The sequence below is a fragment of the Ovis canadensis genome, chromosome 10 (assembly GCF_042477335.2).
Source record: "Ovis canadensis isolate MfBH-ARS-UI-01 breed Bighorn chromosome 10, ARS-UI_OviCan_v2, whole genome shotgun sequence".
Taxonomy (NCBI): Eukaryota; Metazoa; Chordata; class Mammalia; order Artiodactyla; family Bovidae; genus Ovis; species Ovis canadensis.
The window spans coordinates 38,912,584-38,930,231 of NC_091254.1; the positions used below are offsets into that span (position 1 = coordinate 38,912,584).

The 17,648-nt window shown below is 34.8% G+C and overlaps 1 protein-coding gene across 50 annotated transcripts in view; it reads left to right on the forward strand.

Annotated features, from left to right (window-relative positions):
• The window catches only part of SUPT20H (SPT20 homolog, SAGA complex component), a 36,235-nt gene that overhangs the window by 6,449 nt on the left and 12,138 nt on the right, over positions 1-17,648 (forward strand). For 10 of the 50 annotated variants that reach the window (XM_069601496.1, XM_069601507.1, XM_069601522.1 and 7 more), the window contains exons 3-19: positions 25-60; positions 715-773; positions 1,226-1,292; positions 3,722-3,851; positions 4,864-4,967; positions 6,268-6,384; positions 6,501-6,554; positions 7,989-8,128; positions 9,585-9,741; positions 9,835-9,891; positions 11,668-11,739; positions 12,039-12,196; positions 14,027-14,053; positions 14,565-14,597; positions 15,159-15,276; positions 15,908-16,010; positions 16,182-16,340. In XM_069601496.1, coding sequence (XP_069457597.1) covers positions 25-60; positions 715-773; positions 1,226-1,292; positions 3,722-3,851; positions 4,864-4,967; positions 6,268-6,384; positions 6,501-6,554; positions 7,989-8,128; positions 9,585-9,741; positions 9,835-9,891; positions 11,668-11,739; positions 12,039-12,196; positions 14,027-14,053; positions 14,565-14,597; positions 15,159-15,276; positions 15,908-16,010; positions 16,182-16,340 — 1,591 coding nt within the window. The remainder of the gene's footprint in view (positions 1-24; positions 61-714; positions 774-1,225; positions 1,293-3,721; positions 3,852-4,863; positions 4,968-6,267; positions 6,385-6,500; positions 6,555-7,988; positions 8,129-9,584; positions 9,742-9,834; positions 9,892-11,667; positions 11,740-12,038; positions 12,197-14,026; positions 14,054-14,564; positions 14,598-15,158; positions 15,277-15,907; positions 16,011-16,181; positions 16,341-17,648) is intronic. The other 40 variants (XM_069601500.1, XM_069601509.1, XM_069601525.1 and 37 more) reach the window with 9 other exon arrangements.

Consider the following 17,648-nt stretch of genomic DNA (forward strand, 5'->3'; position numbering starts at 1 on the left):
AAATACACCATTTACTTTTTACAGCAACAAACTTTAGAACTAGCTTTGGATCGTGCAGAGGTGAGGCATGACTAAGTTACATATTGAAATAGTGTTGTCTTTAATTGACAAAACTCAGTTTTAAGAGATTTTTGTATGTGACTGTCCAGGGCATACATTAATATTAGGATGAGTATACTGTCTGTAAATATATATATAAGAATACCAGATGATGTTTGAATCATCTGTTACTTGGACTGCTCAGATAGTAATGCTGTGAAATAAAAACTGAACAGTATTGTGAGTTAAATATTTGAACAAGGACATAGAGTTTCTGAAACTGTTTTCTGTTTTAACAAATTTTCTATTTGCTTAATTAAAGGGGAAGTAGCTCAAATACATAGAGTCTTTGTAATTGGGTATGCTATATATATTCTGAACAACTATAAACATTGAAAATATTATTGACTGTGAAATCACAGTGGTGAAATGGTATGATTTTGCTTATAAATGCAAGTAAATATTGAGCTAAATTTTACTGCAGTTTAAATTTCACTTGTTTATTACATATATTTAGAAGTTTAGTAGGTTTCCCTAAAAGGTATGATTTAATATGCATGCAAGACTCGAATGACTGAATAGTCTTTAGCCTTACACATGATTCAAATATACGTAATGCAGTTGTTCATGCACTAAGCAAAAGGCCAGCTGTTTTCTTAAACTTTTCTTTTTTAGTATGTCATTGAAAGTGCCCGGCAGAGACCTCCTAAAAGGAAATACCTATCTAGTGGAAGGTATGAATACTTAATTGATGGTATCATAGATATGCTGAAATGTGATGATAGCCTCCATTTATTTCTTACTAGACACTGAGCTAGAAATGTTGTATCTTGGGTACTTTGCATATACAGTTGACCTGTAAACAGTGTGGGTTTGAACTGTGCAGGTCCATTTATTTGCAGATGTTTACAGTAAACACTACTGTACTTCATGGTTGAATCTGTGGATGCAGAGGAACCACAGATACAGAGGGCCAGCTATAAGTTACATGAGGATTAACCTCCATGTTGTGCAGGGGTCAACTGTATTAGTAATTTCTAAATTGATGTTAGCTGCCACGTCCAGCCTCTCTTCACCACCCAGTTTTTGGGAAATTGTGGGGGAAATGACAGGAAAATTCAAAATCTTTATTTTATGAGTATTGTATTCACAGTACTTTGTGTGTGTTGTCTTTATTTTATTTTAGAAAATCTATATTTCAAAAACTTTATGACTTATATATTGAAGAATGTGAAAAAGAGCCTGAGGTTAAGGTAAGTATAATTTTTTTATATTATTATGGCTTTTGAAATGAAGTGGAAGAAGGGAAGTTTGAAGGAATTAGATTTGAAGCAGGTAGTGGTTTGTATTTTTGTTAGTGAACAAATATTCTACTTTCTAACCAGACTACCTGGTTCTGTAGCTGAACCAGAGCTCTGGCTAATCTGGTACCAGGCAGATAGCCTACTTGGGTAGGAGAGGTAAGCAAACTCAACATGTTTACTGAGTAGCAGACTGTCTCATTAGGAAGTTAGAAGAAGCAAAACCACCATGTATATTGTCTTTTGCTTCTTTTTCTTCCTGAGAAGTTATCTGTGGACCAAAGATCAGGAGAAAAGTTACCTATCTCCTCATGGTAATTTGCACTGGAAAGTTAAAACTATTGCAGGACATGTAGGAAATTTAGATAGACGATAATAAAAGGTGAATTTGGTCACAAAAATTAGTTCATGGCCAAGTTAAATTTATTTTTATTGAGCATGAACATATGGGCAGTAGAAATATAATAGAAATTGATTTCTTGATATTTTTTGGACCCTTGGGTTGTAAGGGCCTTAAAGGCTCTAGTGAGCTTCTGTTGTGTGTCTTTAATTTAAAAATAAATACCTCAGGCAAAAAATTAGTGGAATTCTAATAATATCTGTTTTAAAATATTTAGGAAAAACATGATTGTGAAACCACAAGTTTTATGGCATGTTTTCCATACATTTTATTGGGGAATAATTGACCTACAATAATTTGTGTATGTTTGAAGTATGTAACACATTTTGTAAGTTTTGACATGCATTGTTTTAAAAAAAACTGAGTAAATTTGAAGATCGAATTGGCCTTATTAAAAGACTCATGAATTGAACAGTATCTCATCAGACAGAGATACTCTGAGGAGTTACACAACATGGAAGAGGTATATTGTTAAGGAGGGCAGGACAAGGAAAGAAAGTCATCAGCAAGGAAAACCTGAGTTCACTGGAGGAAAGTAAAACTTGAGGAGATGCTGGCTTTTTGTTGGCTGAGCTACAGGTGTTTTCCATTGGCTGGGCTGAAGTCCTTTCCCACTCACAGAGCTTGTTGCTGGGCAAGAAGAAAGTCTTCCCCCAGTTGGGGAAGGAAAATAGTTGCATTTCCTATTGAGGAGTGCAAGGTAATTCTCTTCCTGGTGGGGTAATGGATGATGAGTGGAGGAGCAGGAGAGTTCCCTCTGCAGGCCTTCCCCACTCCAGTTTTAGTTGAGGTTTCCTTTTATTAATTTTCACATTATACCCCCATCAGTTATCACCACAGTCTGCACAGTGAGCATACATAGAACTAAGGTAGGAGAGGTACATGAAAGATTCCAGATTGGTGTTGACAGCCACTGTCTACCAGCCGGATCCGGCTCACGGCATGTTTTTGTAAATGAACTTTTACTGGAATCCAGCAACACCCCTTTTTTTATGTCTTGTCAATGGCTGATTTTGAGATAGTAGCATAGTTGAATAGTTGCAATGCAGACCTTATGGCCCACAGGCTAAAGTGCTATGTGGTCCTTTAAGAATAAAGATATTTTCCAGCTTTCCATCACAGTGGTTAAAAGTTGCTTTGCTTTTTAAATATATATTTATTATTTTCAAAATACAGTTTTTTGTTTCTATGTTGACTATAGATTAAGAATTCGTAATTTTTTGCATATGACTATATATACATGTTGAAAATAAGGTACTCTAAACAGGCTTGTTTTTTGAGGTCATGAAAAATATTCTATTAACTGATACCTTTCACAAATAAGATTTGATGAAAGAAATTATTATATCCATAAGTGGGTTTCACTTTAAATTGTATGAATTTCTAAAGAATGGATTTTGATGTATATATGTTTCCTGATAGTTTTCTGTTTTTTGGTTTTGTTTTTTTTTTAGCAAAGTGGTTTCTAGGAAGCTGTTCAATTCAATTTACAGAAAATTACTTAAATCACTTTCATCCTCTTAACCAGTTGGATATCTTTGAATTTAACATTTAAGCTAATTAGAGCTGTTGAGCTTATTTGGATCTAATTTAGGCCATAAAATGTTTAAGAAATGTGCTCTGTAACAGTACAACCAAAGAGAATGCCTCATATTGTTTATGTACATTTAAACTTAATAGAAACTATACATTATAGCCTCTTTAAAAGAAATTTACATTTAATGGTTTTCCTTTCTAAATATTTTTAATATTTGCTACTTGTGTATTCAGGTACATATATTTGTATTTAGGTGGTTTTATTTTATGGATCACTTTTTCTTGGTGATATTCATTTGCATGAAACAGTAATAGATCAACATTAATTTTATATAGATGTGGAAGAAGCATCAAAGATTAACTAACTCAGGTCTAGTTTCGTTAAGTGATTGCATTATTTGAAATTATGCTGGATTATTTTCACGAGCTCTGCCTCTTTCTAAAGCAGAAATTAAGAAGAAATGTGAACTTATTAGAGAAGCTTGTTATGCAAGAGACATTGTCATGTTTAGTGGTCAACCTATACCCGGGAAATGAGGGATATTCTCTGATGCTCAGGGGAAAAAATGGATCAGGTAAGACCCTCCAGAGGGCAGCAGCCACGAAACTGCGTCTGTTGGGCAGCATGTGTTGTCTTTTAGAAGGAGCTTCTCATCCTGATGAATGATCTGTCCTTTACATCAGTGATGCCTTGACAACAGAAAACTTTGATTTCAAATTTTCTTCTTTATGATGTTTTGTTACAATATGAGAAGTTAACTCTCCTGTGATTAGCCTTGCTGAATTTGAGAAATATTCTGATTGAGAAAGGTCTTTGAAATTAAACCATAAAAGGTATAATTTTAAAATGTGTCAAAATTTACTTCCATTCTGTTGCTGTTAATGTATTTAAGATAGTGTAAGATGTTTTAATCTGTTTTTCTTCTAGGCTTTGAATATATTTTGAGTGTGAAACTTTCAAAGTTAAGCAGACTCACTACTTTTTGAATAGTCTTCAACATCTTATTCTGATTAATGTGAATGTCAGAATAGAATTTTAAAGTATTAACACTCTGAGATTTCATCAAAGAAGCATTTAAATTTTGATTCAGTGATGATAGTATAAGTTCTGTAAGGAACTTATCCAGTTAAAGATTTTTAAGGATTTTTTTTCTTGTATTTGTCGTTAATTGTAAAACGTAACATCAAGAGAAGTTTGGCCTGTAAGTAGTCATTTTTCAGAAGCTATACCAGATTATCAGTCTGACTTCCAGATTAGATTAAGGAATCTGCAAGGAAGTTTTAGTTAACAGTCAGAATTTTATCACACTCTGATTATTGTACTGCTGGCTGGGATTTGTTTTGTGATTGTTGTGCCAGATGTTTCTCCATAGGATGTTAGGTATTTTTCTCTCTTCCAGTCTAAAACTGTCTATATACAGTTTATCAAGATTTTTATGAGGTGATTTATGTTTTAGACTTAAGGAAGGACTTCAGGAGAGCTTTTAGTTTTATTCTCTTTATTTTTATGAAAAGTTACTTAAATTATTACCTAAGCTTTTTGGTGAGCCTGATCACTTTCAGAAACTTTTATGTTTTAAAATTAAGATTCTGAGACCATTCGACTGCCTTATGAAGAGGGAGAATTGCTTGAATACTTGGATGCAGAAGAATTACCTCCAATTTTGGTTGATCTCCTAGAAAAATCTCAGGTACAAAATTTTTCTCCATAAAATGTCCTTAGACTTGCCAGATACATGTTGTTTTGTGATAAAGAATATTTTGTTTTATTCTCATTAGTTCTTGGAAAGGGAAGTGAGACCTAATATTTATATGCCTGTATGAAAATTGATATATTGTGGGATAGTTATCCTTTAGGCTATATACTGAAATGTATAGGTGTAGTTGATGAAGCTTCCAAAACAAAAACAGAAAAGAACAACAAAGTTCCCTGCTTAGAGTTCTCCAGTGTCCTCTCACTGTACAAAACCCCTGTCTTTGTATTCACCTCCTGGTTCTCATCCCCACTCTACTCTCCAGCCATCCATGCCATTTTTCTAGATTAAAACACACCAAGCTTATTCCTGTCTTATTCATCTGCTCTTCTGTCTGGAGTGATCTCTCCCAGGTGTCTGGCCCTTTGCTGTGATTCAAGTCTCAGCTGAGAATTACTCCACCAGAGAGTTCTACCTGAGCACACAGTCTAAATTAGTGACTCCCTATTTTATTTCCTCTGTAGCATTCACTCTCTCAAGTTATCTCGTTTTTGTTTACATGTTTATTGCCTGTCTTTCCACACTGAGATCAAGTTATCTCACCACTTTATATGTGAAGCTTCTTGGATATTTGGATAGTGTGTAACAGTTCACATTGTAGTAGCTCAGTAAATATTGGTTAAAAAGCATGAGCAGAAAAATGACTGATAACATGGAAGTCACAGTACTCACTCGAGTTCTGAATGATTAAAGAAACATAAAAGACCATAAGCAACTGTAGCAAGTGATAATTTGCAGGACTTGAGTGATCCAGTTCCTTATCTTTGGACTTAGAACTAGAAAATAATATCATTAGCAGGAGATTACTATTTGAATTAATGTTAGCTTTCTTCCTCTTATTAGTGAAACCTGTCTCCTGGAAGTCTTAGCAGAGCAGATACAGCAGTTGTATCTGTAAGTGGCAATTCTGGCATGGTTTATTAACAAACTGATAGCAGTGACCCAGTGAGTGTCAAGAACAGCAGTTCCAGTGATCTGTAACATTAATAGTAAATAAATGCCAAATGTCAGTCTGTGACTAGGAAACAGTGTTAGACTGCTTCCTGAGTCACAGTGATGAACATAAAACAGTTCCTTTTCAAAGAGTTTATGTAGTGGTTAATTCACCAAGGAATTTTGAGTATGTGAATAGTCAGAAACGTTGCATGAGAATGCTAAGAACCTGACACACTTAATATAAACCTTACTTAGGCTTTTGAAAAAATGGCGTTTACTTAAATATTTTCACTCAAAACAGGTTAATATTTTTCATTGTGGATGCGTCATAGCAGAAATACGTGACTATAGGCAGTCCAGTAACATGAAATCTCCTGGTTACCAAAGTAGGCACATTCTGTTACGTCCAACAATGCAGGTAAGGAATGTTTAATTAAGAAACATTTCAGATTTCATTTTGAGTTTTACCTATTCGATGTTCTCATGTGTTTGTATGCCTATATATTAATATTTTTCAATTGTTGTTTCTTTTAGACTTTAATCTGTGATGTACATTCAATAACAAGTGATAACCATAAGTGGACCCAGGTTAGTTGTTCTGTTGTTTTTTTAATCCAAAACAGGTAATATATAGGATGAAGCAGTGCTTACTAAGTTAAGCAAAAGATATTGCCTGCTCATAATTTGATTTATGAGTAAAGTATATGGTTCATTACGAGCTCTACAAAGATGTATTAATCCTGCAAGAAACTAAACCAGTTCAGTTCCAGTTGCTCTAGGACATGGTAAACTAGGGTGAGGTTGACCTAATCTACCCAGTGTGAAACTTAGTTTTTTATCCTCTCTCAAGTAGAATCAGAAAAGGCAGTGGCACCCCACTCTAGTACTATTGCCTGGAAAATCCCATGGATGGAGGAGCCTGATAGGCTGCAGTCCATGGGGTCGCTAAGAATCGGACATGACTGAGCGACTTCACTTTCACTTTTCACTTTCATGCATTAGAGAAGGAAATGGCAACCCACTCCAGTGTTCTTGCCTGGAGAATCCCAGGGACAGGGGAGCCTGGTGGGCCGCCATCTGTGGGGTCACACAGAGTCGGACACGACTGAAGCGACTTAGCAGCAGGAAATAGAATGTTTTGTTTGCACAGTGGATACAAATAGATGCTGATACTCTGTCATCTTGGGTTCTAAAGCAGACTTAACCTGTCTTTTTGCCGTCTGCACTGGGTAGAGCCCTAGGGACCGACCTCTCTTACTCAGAGAATAGCCAGTTAGTCCTCCAGTGCTGATTCAGTGAGGTGCCCATTCACAAGGGTATTCACTTATTTCTCTGTTACTGTAAAGAGGAATAGTTACTAAAGAAAATGTCAGTAGTGAAAATCATTGTAGCTGTGAAATAGGATTATAAAATAAGATTCAGTTCATCAGTAACTGTCAAGCATTGTGTTGTAGTTTGGGCTGTAATCTTTTCATTTATAAGGTTAAAAGCTCTTAAAAGAATATTCAAAAACGAAATCATTGGTCATCTGGAGGTTCCAAGGGTATTGATTTCTAACTCTGGCAATGGTAAATAAAAGGAGAGGCTCTATCCTTTTTCCTTGTACCTTTTCAAGGAAAATTCTTCAGAAAAATATCTTTTTCATTTGAGAATGTCATCAACCTGAAAATATTAATGAATCTAGACAGCTATATTTCTTAGATGTGAAAAACCTATAGTCTAAACAAAAACTCCCTGTCATCTAGAACAGTGCCTCACATATTATAGGCGCTTAGTAAATATTTGTTGGGCTAACAGATAGGCATTCTGACAGCTTGACCACTTTGTCCAAATTACTGAAATTCCATTAGTGGTGTCATGCTGTTCAGTTTGTAACGTTTACACACTTAAGTTGGTACTTGAAATACTACATTTTACTCTATTCCTTAGCAGAAATACTCTCAGGAACATTTCTAGATTAAGTGATATGTATGATTTGAAAATCTTAAAGCTAGTATTGATATTTACTCTTACCTATTTCAGGAAGACAAACTTTTGCTTGAGAGCCAATTGATTCTGGCTACAGCGGAGCCGCTGTGTCTTGATCCTTCCATAGCTGTCACCTGCACTGCAAACAGACTGCTCTATAACAGGCAAAAGATGAACACACGCCCAATGAAACGGTAATCACCTTTGTGGAAGGATAAACCAAGAGAGAGCTAGAGAGAGAGCTCTGAATTTTGACATTTATGGTATCTTTTCCCTCTATAGAGTAAAAATGTAAGAATTAGGATTTTTTTTAATACTCTGCTTTATTTTGAAGTGATGCATTTTGTGCATTCTTTTGAAGAACAAACTACCTATAAATTCAGAGTCTGTTCACCAAAAAGAAATTCTGAGCAGAGATGAGCATGAGAATAAAGAATAATTTAGCCCTTCCTAATACCAGTGTAATTTTTGTTAATGTTACCTTTAAAAAAATCAATTTATAATTTCTTTTACAGATCTGGGGAAAAGTGATAATAGTTTCAGAAGTCAATTTATAACTAAATGCCTTTTTATAACATGGTAACTTGTCTTTGAATATTTTAGCCATCTCAGTAAAGTAAAAGAATGCATATTAGTTTAAATTGCAGTTATAGTTGGCTCATCGTTAAGTTCTCTTTGAGTAATTGTTTCAGTTGTCCACTTTGGATCTTCTTCAAGTTTCAAGGGGCTGAAAAAACCTACCCATTTTCTAAATTCTGTTTTACTGTTGAAGTAATATATGCTGAGGAAAAGGTACAGCTTTGGAAATAGTGAACTAAGTACATAGAGAATCTGTCAGCAGTCCCATAAAGTGTCCTAGAACCTCTTTCCACATCTCTCCACACCCACTGCCAGTACCTTAAACCAAGCCACTGTCATCTTCATCTTGACTTCTGTGATAAATACCTTCCTACCTGGTCTGACTGCTTCACCTTTGCTCCTTTTTGGTCTGTTTGCCATGCAGGCAAACCAAAGTAATGTTTTAAAAACCTCAAAGCAGATCATGCCACCACTTGCTTAAATTCCTCTAAAACCATCCCATTGTACTTTGTTATCATTCATCTACAAGGCCCTTGCCTTGCTCTTTGACCTCATTTCCTGCTGGTGCTCTAGTCCCACCTGTATTTTTCGTTTTTGAAAACAAGCCAGCTTTGTTCCTGCCTCAGAAACTTTTAAAATTCTCTGCTTCAAATATTTAAAATTCTGTGCCTCATTCCCTGATCTTTCCACAGTTTGTTTCTTCTTATCATGTCTTGGCTCACACATTTTCCTCAGAGTCCTTCCTGCCCTGCCCTGGTGTTGCCCTCCGTATCACTTATTCCTCCCAGGACCCTGGTTTTTACTCGTACTCTGCTGGTGTTATCTGGAGTGATCTGACCTGTTCCTTTGTGAATGTATATGTGTCTTCCCTTCTTGACTGTCAGCTCCATGGGAGCAGGAATTGTGTTCGTCGTGTTCATTTTTATTTCACCAGTGCCTGGAACATTGCTTGGCAAGTGACAGTGTTCTACAAATATTTTTGATTTAATTACACGTTTTCAAAACCGTATTTATTCTGAGTTTCTTTTATTAGTTTGGTGTATCAATACTTCTAATCTCTTAATGTTCCAGATGTTTCAAGAGATATTCCAGGTCCTCTCTGAATCGGCAACAGGATATGTCTCATGGTCCACCTCCTCCTCAGCTAAAATTACTTGATTTCTTACAAAAAAGAAAGGAAAGAAAAGCAGGTCAGCATTATGACCTCAAAATTTCTAAAGCAGGAAATGTAAGTATATGTTTTTAAATGAAGCTTATTATACCAAATGCCTTATTTTGCATTTTAAGTATACGTATTTATATTGTTTTTAATTTTTTTTAGTGTGTAGATATGTGGAAACGGAGTCCCTGTAATTTGGCTGTACCTTCTGAGGTGGATGTAAGTCAGTTCATAAATTGCACTTATTTTCATATATAAGATTCCTAAATCTCACTCTTAGGGAAAATGAAGATTCTTATTACTGCTACTTTTCTCTTTTAATTTTATTGAATGAAAGATTCTTTAAATTATATAGTGCTTTATAAGTTTTCAACATTTTCACACACATGATTTTATATAATCCCATAATAACTCCCCCCTTTTCCCTAGTTTTAACCACTAGTTCATTCTCCATGTTTATGCAAAAACACTTCTTAAGTCAACTGCTCATCTTCAGAAGCTGTTCTTTCATATTACTTGTCTAAGTATGTAACTTCTTAATATAGATTTGTAGTTAGAGCAGGAAAAATAAGGTATTTCCAAATGTGTAAGAAAATGGTACATATTACATAATATGCATAAAATGCCTCTGTTTTTTTTTCATAATATTTCATCATAATTTCCTGGTAATACTTCTCATTGGTTAAATTTAAAAATTAACAATATTGGAGCAGTGGCCAAGGTTCCCATCCTTGAGTAGTAGTCTTTGCTGGTCCGTAATGTACATGAACTATAAATGAGCAAAGATAGGAAAGAGATCTTTTGATAGGAGGGCCCATATTTCTTTTATTTTCCTATTTCTCCTGTTTTTATTATTCATTAAACTCTAGAAGTGGTTGGTTATTTTAACAGATGTTTGTTCTGTGCATACTTTCTAGGCTAGCACATGTGTAAATCTTATTATCTGTGATTTTAAAAAAGTTTCAAAAGCACAAAGCCAAAAGCATTAGAAGTAGACTGTATATACAACTCAAGAAACTGAGCCACATTATCTTTCAGTGTGTATCTGTCTATTCACCCCTCAAGAAACATGGCCTGAGAAGACATTTTTGGTGCAAATACCAAAGGGAGGAATTGACTTCAGAGGGCAATCTGGGTATATAAAGCAGCGCTTCCCAGACCTTTATGTACATAAGAATCACATGGGCTGCTTACTAAAATGCAGATTCCAGTTCAGCAAGTCTGGGCTAGGGCCTGATCTCCTGCATTACTTGACAAGCTTTTAGGTTGCATGGTACTGGGTTCCACAGACATTGTTTTGAGTAGAAAAGCCCTAATACAGAGTTTCTCAGTCTGACTGATCAGTTGAAACATCTAGGATATCAGTTAAAGCCCCGCTTCAGTCCAACTTACTGAGTCTGGTCTCCAGGGGAGGGACATGGGAATCTGAATTTTTACCAGATGCCCAAGTGAGTCTATTACTCTTAAAAATCGTGGTTACCAGAAAGATGAGAACTTTCAGTTCACGGAGTCTGGTAGAAAATACATGGAAAATATGGTTTGAGTTTGACGAGAAAATGGAGATTTACAAAAATTTTACCAATTTTAATATAACTTCCCTATTCTCTTTCTGGTTTTGTCCACACTGTTACGTGACAATTCCAGTAAAGACCCAGCCGAAAGAAAAGATCCTGGTCCTAATCACCTCTGACATCCCAGTTTTCCTAAAAGACAAATAGGATACCTACTTACGGAGTAAAAGGAAGAGGCATTTGTGTTCCATTACATTTGTTTAACGGCAAAAGAGATCCTAATTTTGTTTTATTGTAAAACTAGTTGGTCTAATTGAATCTATATCAGGAGAATTTTAAACGACTTAAGCATAAATAGTTGGTGTTATTAGTGATTCAAGAATTCTTGTGCTAAAAAGCGTATTGTATTAAGTTACTTAGGTTTTTGTCTGTGGTCATAATACTGGTTTCATTATATCTGATGTCTCTTGGTTTGGTTGCTTAGGTGGAAAAATATGCCAAAGTAGAAAAATCTATCAAGTCTGATGACTCACAACCAACAGTCTGGCCAGCCCATGTAAGTAACCACTGCAGGCTCCATTTCTTTTGATGCCGTTTCTAATCTGGGATCTGAATTTATTAAACGTGAAGTACAATAGCCTTTACTTTGGGATCTCCTTCTGTTTTTAAAGAATGGCAGGTGGATTTTTAGCCACTGAGTCACCAGGGAGGCCCTCTTAGACAGTTTTAAATAGGTCTACAGACTGTGTGTCTTAATTGCTAGATATAAGTTAGTGTGTCATTTTTTCCTGGTTTTTGTTAATTCTGATTATGTATTTTCGGAAGAGAATATTTATTGGGGATGCTTTTTTTCAGGATGTAAAAGATGATTATATATTTGAATGTGAAGCTGGTAATCAGTATCAGAAAACAAAGCTGACCATTTTGCAGTCACTTGGTGATCCACTTTACTATGGTAAAATCCAGCCATGTAAAGAAGATGAGGAGAGTGACAGTCCGATGTCACCGTCCCAGTGAGTTCTGTTAAATACATGTATTTGACCAAATAAACCATCAAGAGTTTATTCAGTGACTACTGACGAGCTTTTGATGAATAAAAGTTTTCCTTTTTTGTTAGTTAGCTTCAGTCAGATTTGGCAGCAGACCTCGGTAAACTTAAATTGTAGTTACCATATTGTCCCAAGAGTTCTTTAAAATAGTAATTTATTTTTTAAAAACTATGCTTAATTATTTTTATATTTGCTATAAAATCTATGCCTGTGCTGTTCTTTTGGTATGTTTATATGCTGCCATTTATGACTTTGGGGGACTTCCCTGGTAACTCAGACAGTAAAGAACCCACCTGCAATGCAGGAGACCTGGGTTCAACCTGAGTAGGGAAGATTCCCTGGAGAAGGGAATAGGAACCCATGCCAGTTTTCCTGCCTAGAGAATTCCATGGACAGAGGAGCCTGGCGGGCTACAGTGCATGGGGTTGCAAAGAGAGACGATGGAGTGACTAACACTTTCACTTTCACTTATGACTTTAACCTTTGTGAGCATAAAGTGCTTCTGGCAATAAATCGTTTAAGTGGGAAGCAAGGTTACTGTAACTGTAAAAGCTGTTTAAAATGCTTGATATTCTAGCATTGCTTGTAAGGACACAGACTCAGTGCTTCATGTAGTTACTGGCTCTAGAAATATATTTACATGGGACTTCCCTTGCAGTCCAGTGGATAGGACTCCACGCTACCACTACAGGGCCAGAGATTTGATCCCTGGTGATGGAACCTGGATCCTGCATGCTGTGCGGTGTGGCCAAAAACAATAGAAAGCAATAAGTATAAAGTTGTTCCTAATTATCTGCAGGGCACTGGTCCCTTGACCCCTTGGGTACCAAAATCTGCAGATGGTCATGTCTCTTACATCGAAATAGTACATATTTGCAACTTATGCACATCCTCCCATATACTCTAGGTTACAGTACCTAATACATTGTAAATGCCATGTAAATAAGTAGTGAATACAACTTAAATGTTGTATAAATAGTTGCCAGCCCATAGCAACTTCAAGTTTTACTTTTCAGAACTTTCTGGAATATTTCCCTCCTACCCCCACCCCCCCCCCAAATATTTTCACTCCATGGTGGTTGAATCTGAGAATACAGAATCCGCAGATATAAAGGGCCAACTGTAGTTGAACTTCCTAAACTTATGGGTCACATATGTTTACTACAAGGTACCCAGTATTTAGTTTTGTTTTAATGTTTTATTATTAGTTCTCTTCTTTTAGTCAAGTTGATGCTGTTTTGAAAAGAAGGAAAAAGAGAACCTGAGCAGAAAAAAAAGCAAGAGCCAGCTCTATGTTAAATCATAACAAAACACGAGTTGAAATTATAGCAGAAAGATGGATTTTAAAGAATAACCTCACCAATACCTAAGTAAAAGTCACTAGGAGAAAACAGTAGCAGTCACGGGATCCTCAGCTACTATTTTGTTTATACTTAGTAGAAAGACCAGATATTTTGATTAGCCATTTTTTTTTTAAGTCTTCCCTTTAGAAACACATGCTGGTCATTTTAATTAGTTACTAACTTTTCTGAAACACAGTGGAATATGACATATGATCTCTCATTTTTAAAAAATTGGTTCAGAAAGCCAACTGATTATATTTGTTTGACAATTAGAGAATTGAATTTTTTGCCTTTTACTTCAGGACATTGCTGCAGAAATGCTCCATGGCTTATTACCTTCCAGTCATTCTCCCATATTCATAAATTACTTGATTTAATAGCTATGAAGTTAAAGTTTGAGCTGCATTAACAAGTTTTTTCTTTTTTTTTTTTTTTACATTTTATATTTCAGCTTCTCCACAGATGATCATTCAAATTGGTAATTAAAAAATAAACAAACTCACTATTTTAATCTGTTAAGAAATCATATAAATGTCAAATCCTTTTAAAAGAGTTGGTAAAGACTTTATTTGAATTGGTGATAAACGCTTCTTTGTCAAAATGTACTCTAAGGTCCTGCTATGTAAACATTAATAATGACTTCCAAAATCAAAAGTTTAAAGCGAGAGGAAGGCCACAGGCCTTGCACAAGGTAGTTCAGTGAATTTTGCTGTAGGACAGACACTTATAAGGGTGTGTAGCACTTAGCAACTTTCAGCCCCAAATAAATCTCCCTTAAATTAAATCAGCCAATTTATTCACAGAATTATTTTGTAATGCATGCAAGACTTGGTCATTTACTACTTTTTAATGTGTTTTCAATATTTTTTTTCATATCTTGATAGATTTTAATTCTATATTTAAAATTACTAAAAGACTTCAAAAGTAATCTCGGGCTCCTTAAAACAAGTCTATTTAATACTTTTCTCTTTTCTTAAAAAACAATTTAGGTTCGTTATTGGATCAAAGACTGATGCTGAGAGGTAAAAGTATTTGCATCTTTATTTTTGATTGGATGGGTATGATAAACTTTACTCTTGTAGGATAGAGAATACTCTGTTAGGAGTCAAAGCTTTGATTTTAATTATATCTTAGGTACTCATAGGATTTTTAAATAGAATTAAGAAAGTAACAAAACGATAATGTTTAAAATACAGCTTTATTTTAAATAAAACTTAGATGTATCTATAGTAGTTAAGGAAAATGAGTTTTTGGTAGTACTTTAATCAGAATATAAGTCAGAGTCAATGTAATTCTTTTGGCTGCTTATTGGTGGATTTTATTGTAGAGACCTGTAATTTTATTTTAGAGACAAGATACTGAAAGGATCTTTAAATCGTTAATTAGCAAAATTTTTTCAGCTTTAGCTTGTTACTGAAAATATTAAAAGACTGTGCTTTTATCAAAGATAAATTGTCTAAATTTTCATTTTTGTGTTATTTTTCATAGAACTTTTTTCATTAAGTTATTCATTTCCTATGTAATAAATTTATGTTTAAAATAGAGTTAGCTAATCATTACTTGTTTTCCCGATAATATTTCAGAGTAGTCAATCAGTACCAGGAATTGGTCCAGAATGAAGCCAAATGTCCAGTGAAGATGTCACATAGCTCCAGTGGCTCAGCCAGCTTGAGTCAGCTTTCTCCAGGGAAAGAAACAGAAGTGTGTTTGGTTAACTTTTTTGTGCTATTTCTTTTTCCTGCCTGATTGTTCTCAAGGATCTGAGAAATATTAAGGACTAGTTTTTGAGGGATTGTTGCCATCTAGTCGCTAAGTCATGTCTATCTACAACCCACCCCATGGACTGCAACACACCAGGCTTCCCTGTCCTTTACCATCTCCTGGAATGTGTTCAAACTCATGTCCATGGTTTTGTATTTACTTTTAACTTTAATTTTCTTTTCGTTATTGAACTTTATATAATGGAAATTTTCAAACATACACAGAGGTATAAAACAAAGTGTAATGAACATCTGTGTATACTGATCACCTGCATGTATGTATATGTCTTAATAGCTGTAGAAGTATGTGCTACCTCTACAGCTATCATTTTTCTGGGGAAGATTTAAGGGTGAAGCTTTGCTCTTATCTTACTTTGCTCTTCTCCTTCAAACTCTTTCTTTACCTTTTTACTCAGAAATAGTTCTCCCTTTGTGAAGTTGCAGTCTTTTGAAACGTGTAATACCTAATCTTTTTAAACTCTGTTTTCATCCAGAAGTTACAGTGTTGTGAATTTGTGAATTTCTGATTTGACTTCATTTTATTGAGTATGCTTAATATCATTGTCTCTCAGCAGCCTGAGACCGTGTCAGTTCAGTCTTCAGTACTGGGGAAGGGAGTGAAACATCGACCTCCACCCATCAAACTTCCCTCAACCTCAGGAAATAGTTCCTCAGGTATTGCATTCCTTAATTTTCTGTAATCTAGAGTAAGAAACAGATGATCATAATCCATTTACTCATATTTTGATTTGCTCAGAATTTTTAATTCTAAATCTAAGAAGTAGCAGAATTCATCAAATCTTAAATTGTAAACCTAGCAAATAACTTCTATATTTTTTTCCCTAGGTAACTATTTTACACCACAACAGGCCAGCAGCTTTCTTAAATCTCCAACTCCTCCTCCTGCTTCTAAGCCACCAAGTCTTTCTCGGAAGTCATCCGTGGATCTTAATCAAGTTAGCATGCTTTCTCCAGCTGCCCTGTCACCTGCCAGTTCATCACAAAGTAAGTTGTAACTTAAAAATTCTTCATAAGCTTTTGCATTAGTGTTTCTTAAGATAGTTCTTCCAGTGAAATAGTGAAATCTGAATGTACTGTCTACCCAAAATGTACAAGTTTTAAGAAGCTTCAGGCAGATCTCTTGTTGGCTGTATGTATTATGTGTTTATTGTAATTGTATTTGTTTTTCTGTATTTATGTATGCAGCTTGTGTATACCTTTCTTATAGATTTGCAACCTACACATCTCCTGAAAAAAATAATCTGATAGCTAAATGTAGCAGTAAGATTCCAAATTATTTTTTATACCAGTGTACCTTAGGACATTTTACATTTTATGTAAACTATGCAGCTGATATGGAAAAAAAATGTCATGTGAGTTGTTGCTGCAGTCCTACCTTTGTAAATGTAAGAAGTAAACTGAAAGGTAGTTTTTTAATAATACCTGTACACTCTCCTTAATTGCTGTCAGTTACGAAAATGTGGGATGATCATAAAGCATTCTGAAGATAATGTAATTTTTACTACTGAATACTTTTTTTTAAACATCAAGAATAATTGCTCAAGAATTTAGGCATTAGTTTGAATTTCTTCAAATTAACAAATATCTGAGATATTTAGGTACCAACTTGCAAATAAAAAAAGCATTCCAGTTTTTTAGATTTTTTTAATAAATGACTAATATGTGCTGAAAGTTTTAGTACACTGCACAGTGACAGGGTGGTCTTTGCATTAGATGTAAACATCTTCATCTTGATAGCTCAAAAGGTGTAATTTTTCTGCCTTCTTGTTTTGCACAAAGAAAAAATTTATAAATTTCCTGAAAGTCTTATTCACACTTCTTATGTTGTGGGTATTGATTATTATGTTAATCTACTGCACACAGTTGTTACTTTAAGTAAGGGTTGAGTGACAGCTTCTGGACATTCACATTTCTTTCCTTTCTTTCTGCAGGACATGAAAGCTAAAAAAGAAAACACCTCAAGAGCTTTTGGTTTTATTTTTCTGGTTTTTGTTTTTTTATTTTTTGTTTTTTTTTTTAAAGTTGATAAACTGTGCATACTTCATTCACAACAGATTTTCTATACATTCTACATTTAAACCGAAGTACACAGTTACTGTTAAAGATGCAGTATTATCTATCAAATACTTGCTTTATTACTGTGTTTTGTAAAATTTGTCTGTCAGGGTAAACTTGCTGTGTTAGGAATTAAATATGTATATTTAGGTGCCAAATACGATGGTTAACTGTATGTAATTTATTAAATATGTTCAGAGTTTTATCTCAGACTGTTAACAGAAAATAAGCAATATT